At 46.6% G+C, this 15151-nt stretch overlaps 1 protein-coding gene across 2 annotated transcripts in view; it reads left to right on the plus strand.

Annotated features, from left to right (window-relative positions):
* Positions 1 to 15151, plus strand: part of CHN2 (chimerin 2) — a 283549-nt gene that overhangs the window by 245244 nt on the left and 23154 nt on the right. Inside the window, exon 7 of one of the 2 annotated variants that reach the window (XM_026508512.4) lies at positions 5684 to 5761. In XM_026508512.4, coding sequence (XP_026364297.1) covers positions 5684 to 5761 — 78 coding nt within the window. Of the gene's footprint in view, positions 1 to 4683; positions 5627 to 5683; positions 5762 to 15151 lie in introns of those variants that run through there. The other variant, XM_026508522.4, reaches the window with a different exon arrangement.

The following is a 15151-nucleotide window of genomic DNA, read 5'->3' on the forward strand; positions in this document are numbered from 1 at the left end:
ACTCACTGAGCCACCCAAGTGCCCCATGTCTGAAAACCTTAAGAGAATCCTAGAAATAGAACCATTGGATCAATGCACATGAGACATTTGATACGTTGCCAGCTTTCCCCCCAGACAGGAGCTGCCTCATCCAAACTCCAGCCGTCCGTCAGAGAGCTCTCCTCGGACGCCCTCGCCAGCATGAGTAGGACTGAGTTTCACTGCCTGTACTGCCACGAGGCAGCGGCTGCCTACAGCTGCACGGTAGTATTTGCCGCCAGGGTATATCGCTCAGGCTGTCACCCCCTAAGGGGGACTCAGACTCAAGGGACAGATGAGAGGGGCCCCAGGAACACAAGGGCTGGGGCTGGAATAGTGGAGAGAGACTCTTCAGGGACGGGTGATGACATTTTCAATGAACCTCCTTTAAAATGCGGAGTGGAACTTACTTGAAATCTATGGAAGAATGTCAGGTTGATGATAAATCGCGTTTTCTAGAAATTGGTACCAATAAGGCAGAATGTCATGGTCCCCGGAGGTGGGGCTGCCTGAGCCAGGCGAGGAGGGGCCCTGGGCTGGATGAACTTCTGAGGTCCCCACTGGGCTTATGATGTTAGGTGACTAAAGTCAGCACAGAGGGAAGGGTATTCCTCCTTCTCCCACCGTCCCTCTCTCCTGGGCACTTTGCACACACACCGGCACCCCAATGGGCTTCGTTTTCCCACACCTTCCTGCCCCCTACCCCATCTTCGCTCCCTTGTCTTCATCTGACAACCTTCCACGGCCTTCTTGTTACCTGATTCTTTCTTGGATTCAGGATCCTCATCATAGAAAGAAGGACAGTGAGAGGCCATAAAAAGTAGAACCCAAACCCTTATTTATAAAAAGGAAAAAGGAAGTGGTGAGCTTATTACATTATTTATTTATAGCCCCACCTACTTCCAAAAGTATCTTAAGTCGTGCCTGCTTTGGAAGAGGTCTCAGGGAAAACAAAAGTCTCCTCTTTCAAAAACAGACCAGGGAGCACCAGCCCTGGGAGTTGGTAATGGTGAACAGTGGGAAAGAGAGTAATTTGGGCCTTTAATCCCTGGATATTTTTTAATGCGGACATTTGAATGGGCCGTGTCCAGGGTGATTAAAAGCATAGATTTATTGTGTATCCAAAAGAACTGAAAATAGGTGTTCACACAAAAGCTTGTTAGCACTATTCACAATAGCCAAAAGGTGAAAACAGTGCAAGTGTACATCAACAAAGTGTATTGTGCCCAGACAATGCAGTATTAGTCAGGAAAAGATCGATGAAGGTAGTGATCCATGCTACAGCACTGAGGAACCGGGAAAACATTTTCCTAAGTGAAAGAACAGTCACAAAAGGCTATGTATTATATGATTCCATTTATATTAAATGTTCAGAACTGGGAAATTCATGGAGATAGAAAGCAGACTGGTGGCTGCCAGGGACCAGAAGGAGAGGGGCTGGTGAGGGACTGCTTACTGAGTGTGGGGTCTCATTGTGGGTGATGGGAACGTTCTGGATAGTAGTAAGATTGCAGAGCATCGTGAATATATGTAATGCCGCTGAATTGTACACTTAAAATGGTTCAAATGGTAAATTTTATGTTATGTGTATTTAATCACAATCAAAAATAAACTTGTTCTTAGCAATAAATAAATAAATAAATAAAAGCCTAGACCTAGTTAGTTGTACCTGTGTTCTAATCTCAGCTCTACCACTTACCAGCTGTGTGACCTTGGGCCAGTCATTTAAACTCCCAGTTCCCATCTCCTCATGTGTAAAGTGGGGATAATTATAACCGTCCTACCTTATAAATCTTACATGAGTCCGTGTATGTAAAGTCCTTAGTACAATACGTGGCACATAGGAAGCAATGCTGTGAATATATGTTTTATTAATATAACCCAGGTATTCTCCACTGTGGATAGTTTTGCCCCAGAGGAAAAACTTGGCAATGTCCGGAAAGATTTTTGATTACTACAGTTAGGGGTTCTGATGGCGTCGGCGAGTAGAGACAAGGGATACACTAAACGTCCTACCCTGCTCAGAACAGCCTCCCACGACAAAGAATCATGTGGTCCCAAATGTCAGTAGTTCCAAGGTTGAGAATCCCTGCTTGAAACAGAGCATGTAGGGAAATGTGCTTCCTCTAAAGAATGTGTAGACAAAAATAGGTCAGACAGAAGTTTTTGTTAGAAAGGATTGTCAGCCGAAGTATGAAACATCCACCCTGTATAGGGCACACGTATCTATCAGTCACTGTGGGGGACAGAAAAGAAACCGGGCGCTGTCCTTGAGATGCCTGGGTAAAGAAGAGCTCTGTGTGATGGAGTTCTTTAAGAGGGAAATTTTACCAAGAGATGTTTGTAATCATTTTTCCTGGAGCAAGAGGGTGATCTGGGGTCATCCACACTGCTCACAATAATGCTCGCTCAAATGCCAGCCCTTCTGGTTCCTTGTCAAGATGCATCTTAAGTGACCAGTGTGTGGTTCCTTCACGTGTCTGAATGTGTCTTGTGTCTGGGTAAATTCTATGGAACAAATATCTGCAAAAGAAACCACTGTCACGAACAGAAGTAAAAATTACTTGTTAAAAGTAAAGGCACAGACAAAAGAGAAAATATTAGATTTCCTTGTATTCAACCACCCATATACCGAAAGGAAAAGGAGACCCTTTTTGCCCACTTTCCATTTAAAGTGTTGTGTTATTAGACTCTGAAACCATACATCCACACAATTAGCCTAGTTTAGTTCACCGAGTCTGTTCCACCCAGAATGGCTCACCATCAAAAGGTCTCTGTGGGCCGGCTAGCAGTGAAGGCTTGGGAAGGGACCCTATTCCTTCTCTCTGTCTTTCTGCCTTTAGGCTAAGGATTGCAAGCCTTTCAAAGATACACCATGCTTCCACTCAACCCCCGTGAGTGGCAGATGTCCTTTATGATTGGGCAATGGGAAGGAGGCGGCTGGTGGGGCCCATCAAGAGGGCTGATCCCTGGAGGTGGAGGTCCTTGGAAGCTAACACACGGTGATGGGGGATCATAGGATGGGCGGGAGACCCCACCCCGGACAGTCACCTTTGCACAGCTGCCTCTACAATGCCCGCCTCCCGTAGGTACAAGTACTTCCGGCAACTTACATTTATTCAGTGCCTGCTATGGCGAGGAATTTTATTAGATACTCGTGAAGGGGAAAGAGAGGTGAATCAGACATAGAGCCTGTCACAGTGACTTCTCCATAGGGCAGGGACAAGTATAAATCACTCTAATAGAAGATAGAAAGGGACAAATGAAATCAGGAAAATGTGAGGAAAACCCTATGGGATTGTGGGGGAGAGAGTTGGCCTCCTGTGGGCAGTGTGGAGAAGCCTTTTTGGAGAGGGTGGCATCTGAGTTAGAATGTTGTTGAGCGTGTGGACATGTCGCACGATCTGGAATATGCTAGAGGACGGAGCCAGCTACTGAGGTGAAGGGTGTGTGGGAGAAGAGGATATGTAGGATTTGTGGAGGGGAGTGCAGGCAAATGGAGGAGCTGGGTAGATTGAGACAAGCTCACGAAAAACCTGCAATGCCACAATGCCCTCAGGCCGTGGAGGGTCACTGACCTTTTCTGAGCAGGTGTGACCGACTAAGAAGAATAGCGTGCAGCTGTGTGTACGGCGTGTGTGGAGATGCTTTGGGGCAAGAATGGGAAGGGGGGCAGACCTGGCCAGCATTTCAGACAAAGCAGGACACGATGGCAGGCTGGGGCACCACCTCAGCTTACCTAGGCAGGACTTGGTGGTCAGGAACACAGGTGCTGGACACCGATATCTGGGGTTCGAGTCCTGGGCTATGCCACTTCTGCCAATGGCCTGTCCTTGGGCAACTTGCTTCGCCTCTCGGTGCCTCAATCTCTTCATCCAAAATATGGGAGTAAAAGTCTTGTTTCTCATGCACATGAGCTGAAAAGTAAGTGAGTAAGTGCAGTTAACACATTCTGAATGTCGTCTGGCACAACATAAGTGATCTTGCTTAACAGTTCAGTATAAACATTGGCTCTTAGGGGCGCCTGGGTGGCTGAGTCGGTTAAGCATCTGACTCTTGGTTTCGGCTCAGGTCATGATCTCAGGGTCATGAAATCCAGCCCCACATCAGGCTCCGTGGAGGGTGCGGTATCTGCTTAAGATTCTCTCTCACCCTCTCCCTCTGCACCCTCTTGGCTCCCCCTCTCAAAAATAAGGGAAAAAAATGGCTCTTATTATCACCGAAGGTAACAAGGATGATCTGGAAGGATGCACTTCTGAACCGAAGTGGAATGATGGTAATTGTCAGGAATAAAGAATTCTACAGGAAAACACCGACCTTGCATTATTCCTCACAAGGCTGCTGCAGGGCCTGGCATGTGGGGCCCTGTCTAGTAGAGGCCAGGATGGCTTCCATGGACTGGGCGTTCACGTAATGGTCTAGCTATCTACATTCTCCTCGCTTTCTAGTTCCGACAGCATTGATTTCACCGTCAGGCATTAGCTGCATTAAACCTTATCAGCAGATCAGGAGTAGTCCCAAGGCTGCTACAGTGAAGGGACTTGGGACCGGAAACTTTGGTCTCAAGGGAAAGCATCAAACAGATGATACTTTTAAGAACATGGGGAGCCTCGGGCTTGGGTGTTAACAGAATAAACATTGAAGATGTCATATTTAAAATAAAGGCAACTTTGACGTTTTGGTTTTAGTTAAGGAACATTCTCTTGTCTGTGTGTGCAGGGATTGTTTAGAGTTGGAGGGGAAAAGAAAGACTGCAGAGTGTCTTGGAGCAGGACCTCCTCCTCTTATGTTGAAACTCTGGCTGTAGAACTCAGAGCTAAAATGCTCTTCTCTTTTTCTGTGCCCCATTCAGTGTTCAGACTGTTCTAATTTAATGCATGCATAAGAATCAAAATTAAGCTTCAAGAGCTAGGGCAGTTGGTTTTTTTGTTTGTTTTTTTAAGAGAGGCAGGCTTTATCCCCGTGAGATTAAACAATCATCAGGGTCTAAAGGTTTAGTCTGCCTGAGTTCAGCCCAGGATGGCGTTCAGAGCCCCAAAATATTTGGATGCAGCCCCAGGCTTTGAACATCAGAACTAGTTGGTGTGTGTGCGTGTGGTGTGTGTGTGTGTGTGTATGTGTGTGAGTGAAATGTGCAAGCAAGCACGCACGAGAGGTCTCTCCTGGGGCAGGAGGAATAAAGCTGCCTGCCTGGCTGCCTCCACCGCGTCCTCCGTGGCGCTGGATACGGCTTGTGGGGACTGCTGTGCCCATGAATGTGTGCCATTGTTCCAGGCACACGTCGGCCCGAAGAAATAGCACAAAACAAGCCCCGTCCTTATTCAGAGGCAGAGCCCCCTCCATCACTCACCCCAGCCCGCCCAGGTCACATGCCGGAGGCCTCTGCAGACAGGACGCAGCTGCCTCAAATCTGCTGCGACCATTAGCCGCGCTTGGCAAAACCTGACCGCGCCGAGCCCTCGCAGGGGAGACTCGAAAGATGTGGGGTCGGGGCGCTGTGCTCTCCGAGCAATGCTGGCTGGAAAATGAGAAGAAGTGTGCTGTGGTTCGGAAGCCTAAGCCAGGCAGGAAGCGCCAGGAGCTGCTGGCCGTGGCCTTGGGGGTGAAGGTGGGAGTCCGAGGCGCTTTGCTTTGGCCCCCTCTCAAACTCTTTGCCTGTTCACAGATCTCGTCCCTGGTCCGAAGGGCCGCCCTCACGCACAACGACAACCACTTCAACTACGAGAAGACACACAACTTCAAGGTAAGCAAGCCTCCGCGCTCTTTCTTCTGTTCTTAAGGGGCAGGTGGCGAGCTGTGGTTGAGGGATTCCGTCCCGTCCTTGTCCGTGAAGTAATGACACAGCACGTTCCGTGGCTTTCCACGTCCACTACGTGCACCACGCACGTGACACCGCCGCTTTGTGCCACGCTGGGCCTCAGACAGCAGTTTGTTGATGCCGACACCTAGAAACACGTCTGTGTGTGTTAGCTTAGTGCTGGAGCCCCGGGCCCGTTTGCTGTTCCTACCGCTGGCCCCCGAGCCGGCGGCAGCCCCGTCTCTGGCCCCGAGAGCTCTTCGGGCGAACGGCGAGCCGTACTTTTCCACTCAGCGTAGCTGTAGAGTGTGGCTGTCTCTGAGCAACAGAGAACAGTTGCCCATTTCACAGTCTGTGTTTCGTCTTTGTTCTCGGGGATGCTAACTCCTTTGGTTTATGTGTAGACAGCTGTGAAAGCACACGAGCACAGGAGATACCATCCAGAAGCTTTTGTTTGCGCTCGGGTACAGGGGGGCACCGCGGCAGCCTTGCCAAGCTCCCTCCCGGTGCAGCCTTGATCCTGCTCACCAGACCAGACAAAAAGATACGGAAAGTGGGGGGAGCTTTCGTGGTGATTGCCATGTGTGTGTGTATCAACTGGAAACCCTGCTGTCTTCATTGCGGACTAGCATCAGAAACCACGGCCCGCTTCCTTTGCCCTCATGTGCCTTCCAAGAAGGGCTGCAGGAGATTCTGATGCCAAATTGCAGGGCCAGGGATGCTGTTGAGTGGAGGAGAGATGAGATGGAGTTCGAGGTTTTACCCCAGCAAATGCGCTGACGATTTGGAAGCTGGAGAGAGTAGAGATGAAGGATCCAGGAAGAAAAGAGGAGCAGGGGCAGTAAATTGTGAATTGCTTTTTTTTTTTTTTTTTTTTTAACTCGCTTCCTTTAGGACCAGTAGCCCGAGTAACTATTGGAACTTTCTAGAAAGCCCTTTGTCAGAGGTGACCAGGGAAACCTCTTTCATTCTGTCGCTTTCCAGTTCTTCATAAGGACAAGTATGTGTCTATTCAATATACATTCGTGTCAGTTCGGTCTGTTTGCCCTGCTGCTGTTTTTAGAAAGCGAGCGGCTCGGGCATTTGCATGCTATAATTGAGCTGAGGAATGGAATTATCCAGGCCTCCGTATTTAGCATGAGGATGCAGAATTGCATTATATAGATCCTCATAGATGCCAGGACTCTTGATATTTCTGCCATTGCTGAAGAGTGACAGGTTTGATTGGCAGCATAGAAAGCCTTTATGTTTTTTCTCGTTTCTGTTTTCTGTATTTACCCTTATTAATTTTTTTTGCCTGAAGAAAGTGTTTTTTCTGACTTTGGGTGGAAATCCTGAATCTTTGCGTCCTGCAGATGCACCCCCATGAACTGGGAGGAGGGATCTTCTTGGACTTGCAAATTCTTGTCCCTCCTCTTGAAAATTCCAACTCTTTCGGCTTTCAGATGCGATTGGAATTAGGCCCTTACTGAGATATGTGTTTGCATGGGGAGAGCTTCTCCCTCTGTATACTGTGTCTGAGCTTGTGTGCAAAACACACGAGCATATCCAGTTGATGGACACTTCCAAAACTGACTTCAGTTTTTAAATCTCAGATCTCTGAAGGGGAAACAAAGACATTTGAAGTAAAAAGATAACTGAAACTCATTTTCTTAAATAGTGCTGTTGCTAACACGATCTATATTAATTACCTATCACTGGAACCCATCAACAGCTTTTTCAGTGTTTGCTTGAAAAGTCAATATCTGTTTGGTGTGACCTCTTCTCACACAGCTATCGAGAGAAGAAAAGGCAGAGAGCAGACAAGTTGTTAGAGGAAAATACATAAGCCAGACAGAGCATTTCTCTTCCGTGTTTTAAATAGATATCTTTGAGACATAGCAGACCCTTGAGTCTCTGTGTCCCTTGATTGTGGCTTTCAATGGTACTGCTCGTGCCACTGTCCTTAAGAATGAGTGGCAGGGCCAGGAGGGGGTGGTTCCCTCTGTCACTCCTCGCCCCTGCCACCCTCATTCAGCCCTCTCCCCACCCCCAACTAATTTTAAGTGGGAATTTTGCGTGGTCTTTAGAGGAATCCTCTAAAAGCTGGTCAGTGCTATAAATAGAGCAGTGGGTTTTCAGTAACACACCACCGACTTAACTAAACAAAGAAAACTGTTATCAAAGGCCCCCTGCCATCTGCTTGGAATTAGTGTAAAATTAAGACCTAAAACACAAATTTGCTCTTTATGCTGACATCTAATAGGTTTTGAAACTCTCTTGATTTGTAATTTGGGTTCTTATTTGAGAGTACTATGTCTGGCATAAAGTAAGTGTTCATTAAAAACAAATAATCACATTTTCATGATTATCAGTAAATAAGCTAAGCCTGGTCTGCACTCTCGCCTAGGGGCTCGTATGAGAGATTCCAGTCTGTCAGCAGACCTAACGCCTCACCCCACAACAAGATTTTCTGCCCCGTTAAGGACTACTTCCCCAGGTAAAAAGCTGTCTCCTGGCTCTCCCCAGCAACTTCATCAAGAGGAATGAATAGAAACTCCCGCCCCTATACAGACTGGGAACTTATGCTCCATTCTTCCAGAAAGCTCTCCCCGGCACTGCGCCTGACTGCCTGCCTACTGTCCTTGCTTTCTAAAGAAAGCACGTCTAGGGAAAGGAAAAGACAAAAGGTATCTCTGGGAACAGGAACTTTTGGAAGCAAATTAAAGTTAGGCTTCATCTCCTGCAATAGTTGTGTGCTTTTCAACACAGGATGCAGGTGCCACTCTTGCTCCCTGAAGTCGCCGGGATTACTTGCAGGTACTGGGAATCGGGAGGTATTCGTTGAAGAAATTATGAAATTGACAGGATCCTCTCTGAAAGGAAAACTCTTCGATACACAGAAAAAAACACTCCTTTATTTAACTCACTTTACATCTGCATCTCTGTTTATCTAGTTGACTGAAAGAAACACTCTCCTGGAGGTGGAAGAGCTCTCTTTGAGATGGTCTACCCTAATAGAATCTTGTGGCTAAGCTTCCAAATCTTCAGGCCAATGAATTTCAGAGCCCCAACAATCTGGATAACTGTCCTTTCTTCCTTCCCCACTTTGCGCAGTGATGACATAGTGGTGGCCAGCTTGGTCGTCCTGGCCACAACTTGACCTTTGGTGAGGAGCTTAGTTCTTGCAGCCTCAGTTTCCTTATCTGTAGAATGGGAGTGTTGTAAGGTTAATGAATACATGTAAATCGCTTATGGTCTGGGCGCCTGATAAGGTTAGCTTCGATTATTATTTCGCCATTCCTCTTTCTGTCTTTCTCATCTTGTGCTTTTGTGTGTAGCTTTCTTTGTCTCTGTATTTGTTTTCTACCCTTACTTCTTCATGGCCTTCCTTCTTTTTGCTTTCATCAATTTCTTCCTCTTCTCACTAACTACACATGATAGAAAAATGCAAGCATGTTTTGGGCCATGCCAATGACATGAGCGAAAACTTGGAGTCAGAAATGAGCCAGAAGTGAACAGGGTGCAGGGAAGAGACTGTCGGGAAAAGAGGTGCTCACTTCATGTGTGGGGTGGGCCAGATGGAAGCAGACCGATGACCTGGGCCTTTTCTCCGCTCACCCCTCTCGGGTGCTCAGCCCTCCCAACGTGCATGTGCGTACGTGTACATCACTCCCTCCTTCTACTGAATTCTCTCGCTCCACCCAGGCCTTGCAGGATACTCCTCTCTCCTTATATGGAATATGGATGAGGAGCAGAGCTCCAGAAAGTTCCAAAAGTTGAAGAGCAAATCACCCAACCCCCACCTGACCCCACATTCCCCATCCCCTGTCCATCTCCCTGTCCCTTCCTCATCCGTCCCCTTCCATCCCTTTCCTATTCCCCACCCCTCCCTTCCCCAGCCTCCTACCAGCTTGACTTTTCTCCATAGTACTGACCACTGGCAGGGCCCATATGTACTTGTGGGCTTGCTTTCCCCTTACCAGCTGGAAACACTCCCTCTCGGGCTGGGGCAGGGATTTGTGTCTGTTGTCCAGCAGACACCCCCTTGTCCAGAACAGGGCCTGGCCCAGCGCAGGCTGTCAGTGAATATTGGTTGAAAGCACGTGCAGCAGACATCTCCTGGCCCTATCTACCTAAGATGGCACATTGTCTCCCCACTCCCCACCCCACCCCACAGTCTGCCCTCGGCCATGGCTTGTTGCCCCTGTGTTAGTTGCATGCAAGCCCTTCCAGCTAAGGGCCCTGGCCAGGGTCAGCAGACTGTGCCGGAGAGATGGAGCGTATCAAGGTGTGCCAGGCCCATCCTCATTCCCCACCTGGCCAGCAGGTGTGGCTGGGCATTGCTGCCCAGTGTCTTACATTCGAGGATGGTGGACGAGACACATGCCCCAGATTACTTTTCTTGTCTCAGCTTCTGGTGTGGTGGCTCTCAAAAGTGGACTGCTCTGGACATAAGCAAAATGGTTTCCCAACACGCCCTTTTATGTCCCCCACCGTCTGTAGGCCAAGGCTGCACCACGAGCACCCTCTTCCCATGTACACCATGTGTCCAAGCGTGTTCTTGCAGCCGGCAGGCTCCTTCCGCACATGCCTACCCACCCCATGAGATCCTGGGCACCAGGACCAGAAGTCCAGGAGGCTGAGTGTGTCCTGGAGGTACGGCCAGGACACCTGTGCAGGGTATGGCAGCACCCCCACTGCCCAGTCTGGGTGATGTGGCCCATTTCCAGTTTCTCTGCCTGTCGTTGCTTTTTGCATTCTTATCAGTCCAGTGGGCATTTGCTTTGGAATAAGACATTTTTGCTTTCCATATGCAAACCCCTCTTTTTCCCTCATCCTCTTTGACTTGATAAAAATGTGTTAGCCCACTTTTGCCCACTCTTTTGCTGTCTCTCCGGCAGCAGAGCCTGGTGGAAAGAGGTAGGTTTTGACGGCAAACCCAAGAGGGACTCCTTGCTTAGGCCACACACCGGGGGAGTGGCTTGGTCAAGCTCCTCCTCCAATGTAAATCATGTGCTAACGAGTCTGACCCCCACCAAGTGCTTAGCTCTTATTAAGTTTATATTTTGTCTTATTCCAAAGGACATATAATTCAAAGGAGCTATTCTACGTGACTAAATGGCTGCTTCTGGCATGTTAAGTCCAGAGAAATATTCCTTTTGTGTTTTGTGGGGAGAAAAATAAAAGCACCAGTGATCACTGTACATACTAGTTGGGTATTTTTCAAAGTTCTAAGAAGAGGAAACTGTTTAGACAGGCATCTTTTCTATTCAGCAAATATGGCCTGAGAGCCAGTTACGTGCCAGGCACTACCAGGTACAAGAGAGACCGTGGGGACGTAAGAATGAGAGCTCTGCTACTGGGCAGCTTTCAGCCAGAATGGTCTTGCTCCCCCTAGGACATCTGGCAGTGTCCAGAGCATTTCTGACCGTCACAGCTGGGATGTGCTGGTGGGGTCTCCAGTAGAGGCCAGAGATGCCGCCAGACATCCTACAACGCCCAGCCCAGGCCCCACCACAGAGAGTTACCCAGCCCCCGTGTCAGTAATGCTGGGGTTGAGAAAACATGCGCTAAATGATGGAGGAGCCCTGGAGGTTGGGCGGGGGAGGGGGGCGGGGGGGGCGGCAGGGAAGTGTCAGAAGAAGGTCCGTGCTGATCACCCTCATAAACCCAAGAGGAAGTTAGTGCAAGAATCTATCACTTTACGCAGTGGAGAGATTCCCAAAAAGCTTTGCGGCAGTCACTGTTTTAGACATTAAATCCATTTTAAAGGTAGTAAGACGGCCGCTGAATAGACAGATCTGGGGGTGAGTGGTGCCCTGGTGCCGTGCAGGCCTCTCAGGGAGGCCCGGTCTCCTGTCACGGAGCGATTCCCCTCAGCTGGTACGCTCCCATCTGAAAAGGTTCACTTCAAGGTCAGTATTTCATCTGATCCTGCAAGAGGGAAAAGTCCAAAGTTTAACCTAATTTCTCAGGAGTTCAATGTCACATGATTATGGGAACAGCAGGAGATGACAGGCAGGACCCTTGGCTGAGCTCGGGAGGCCGAGCACTGCTGAGCCTCCGGGTGACCACAGGCAAGCTGCCTGCCCTCCAGCTCTGCGGCTGACTCTGGGCAGTGGCCCCCCAAACCCAGTGACTTGTAGCTGGAGGTGACTTGAGCCACTTCTGGCCCCCCTCTTCTGTGCATATAAAGCAACGAAGGCAAAACTGCCTTTGACCCGAGGAACCCTCTTCCGACGAAAGTAAAAGAATAAAGTTCTCGTATTTATGTATATTATTAATAGGAATAGTAAAAAAGACCAACGGAGGTGATAGACTTTCAGTTTATACCAGTGACTCTCTCTCAGGGTCACTTTACCCCCTGGGGCACATTTGGCTCAGTCTGGAGACCTTGGTGGTTGTGCCAGCCTTGGGGTGCTGCTGGCCTCTAGTGGGGGGACGCCAGGGGTGCTGCTAAACGTCCTACAATGACAAAGATTGGTCCAGCCCAAAATGTTCACCATGCCCAGGTTCAGAAACCCGGATGTATAGTGACGTGGAAAAGCAACACTTGTCAAGTGTCGCACCACCAACAGCACCGTCTTTTTCTTGCGGTCTAGAACCCGGTCCGCGCCGATTACACACTTGGATGGTGTCTACATTGACCCATCAAAACATGCTTGTTATGAAACCACCAGGGAATTCTGCCTTCCAGACTCAGCAGATCTGAGACAAATAACATCCTGCTCATTTAGAGTCAAGTCAGGGGATACTCGCGGAACGCCTGAGAGTTTTCTTGACAACCCTGGCTCTTGTTTTCACTAAGTGGCCATTCCTGGGCTATTTGTCAAACATACCTTATCTCCTGTAATATCATCTTTTTCTGTTTGGTGTGGTTTTGAAATTCCAGGCAGACCATGCCCAGTATAATGGTCTTGGACAGACATTCTTCCTGTCTGGGGTATTTTCTTCCTGTCTAGGGTATTTTAGTTACTGCCCTTAAGTTTGCAAAGTGTTGTTTTTTTTTTTTTCTGAAAAGATATTCCTGAAAATCAATAAACTTCACAGAATGGAAAAAGCTGATCAGTGATTTTTCAAGATATGGGGTATTTCACTGGGAGAGTAGCCATCATAGCTCAACCCCAAATAAAATGGGTTCAGAGAGTGACCTCAACATTGCATAGAGCCCACTTGTCTAGAGATTGTCCTTGTGGACCCAGAAGAAAATTGAACAATATATCAGCCATGAAAATAAACAGTGGCCCATCACAAAGAGGAAATTAGGCAGTGGGCCTAAAATAATGTTTAACTAACTTTACGTTCCCCTCAGTCCCCATTTTGTTCTGTTTCTGTGGGAATGTGTATTTGTGGGGACACAGAAGTTATTTGCTATTCAAAAAAATGTCTGTCCGCATTTGTTTGGCTGAAGAAATGAGATCGAAGGCAGTGGGGATATATCAATGAGAAAGGGTGCTGGGAAATACGGGCAGGGCTAATACACATGAAATGCAATTTTGATATGCACAATTATTTTTTTAAATATTGGCAAAAGTGAAATTTTAGAAAATCTATGGCTGGCATAACCTGTATTTTTCCTGTAGCATTCAGTAGGCTAGTTTCTATTTTGTCTACGTAAAGTTAACATTATAGCTAGTTTCCAAACTTCTAAATATTGTATTTTCATTTTTACCCAAAAGTATGGAGATATTTCCAATGTGATTTCTTATCCACTGGAGATGATCCAGAAAAAAAAATCGTCACTCCTTTTTTGCACGACCTGCAAGGAAAGAATGCCTTTCAAAAACCAAGCCCACCCTCACTAGCCTTTGGCTATGCTGTTTCCTCCTCTTGGAATGCCCTCTCTCAGTCATCTGCCACCCAGTCAACATTACTTCCCCACCAAACTCCATCTTTCCCAGTCTGGTGAACTCCTATCCATCCTTCAAAACTCTGTTCAATTAGGATTTTCCCCAGACTTCTCAGAAGTAATGTATTAAAATCCCTGTTATACTCATCTTACAGATGAGATGCTTGAGTGCAGGGAGGGCTGTGCTCCTTTGATGTATTTAACTTCGTACATCCAAGGACTAGTACAGTGCCAGGTTCGAAGCAGGCAATCAGCATGTAAGTATGGAATAAATGAGTGGATAAAGAGTGGGTGGATAGGTGGATGAAATAGGAAATAATTCATCTCTCTGACATCCTTTTCCCACTAATCTGTAATGCCACTTCTGAGATAAACCAGTTCTCCACACAGGTGTGATTCAGTTCCTGACCTTTCTGCTGTGCACTACCGGTCTGTTTGTCTATCCTGCAGTGTTTTACTTTTTTGTAACTATCGATGTCTTGATATATGGTCAGATGTGTTTTCCTACATTCTTCTCCTTATTCAAAATTTTCATGGCTAGTCTTTTGGCTTTATTCTTCCGTATGGATTTTAGGGCCATCTTGCCAGGTTTTGTGAAAAGCACCACAGAGATTTTGATTGAAATTGTATTGGATTTATGCATTTATTTGGAGGATAATTGATGTATTATAATATTGAGCATTGCTATGCACAAATATAGAATATTTCTCTTCTTATTTATGTCCTTAAAGTCTTTAGTTATTTTCTAATTATTTTAGATTTTGCTGTAAATGAAGTCTTTAATTTTATTGTACAATAAAATGAATTATTGCTCTGTATAGTAATGCTGCTGATTTCTTCATGTTGCTCTTATATTAAGCAAACTTGATGGCCTGTTTCCTCTTTCAATTATATATCTCTTTGTCTTGTTCTATTCTGCTGGCCAAACTCTGCGGGATAACGCTCAAGAGAAGCATTTATAGACAGCCTTATCTTTTTGCTGACTTTAAAGGAAATTATTCTAATGTTTCATTTTTAAATGTGAAGACTATTACTTGTGTATCAGAGATGCCTTTAATCGTCTATTTTTAGGAGAGTTCCCTCTGGTCCTAGTAGCTAAGTGCTATTGTTATGAATGGATGTTGAATTTTATTGATTGTTGGTGTTCTGATTTTTGAAATGATTATGTGCTTTCTCTCTCGATTGTTATTGTGGTGAATACTAGTGATACGTTATCTACCTTAAATTCCTGAAATAAGCCCCCTTGGTCATGACATTTTAAAATAATACTGCTACATTTAGTAGGATTTTTTTTTAGGATTTTTACATTTATGGTCATAATGAAATTGACCTATAATCCTACTTTCATGTTCTTGTATAGTTTTTGAGTCAAAATTGTATTCATATAGCGAATTCTGGGCCTTTTTTTTTTTTTTTTCTCCTCCAATCTGGAATAGTCTATACTGGTTAGAGATGATTTGTTTGCTAAAGGTTTGATAAAACTAAAGAAAATCATTTGGGACCTT

This window comes from Ursus arctos, unplaced genomic scaffold, assembly GCF_023065955.2.
Source record: "Ursus arctos isolate Adak ecotype North America unplaced genomic scaffold, UrsArc2.0 scaffold_3, whole genome shotgun sequence".
NCBI lineage: Eukaryota > Metazoa > Chordata > Mammalia > Carnivora > Ursidae > Ursus > Ursus arctos.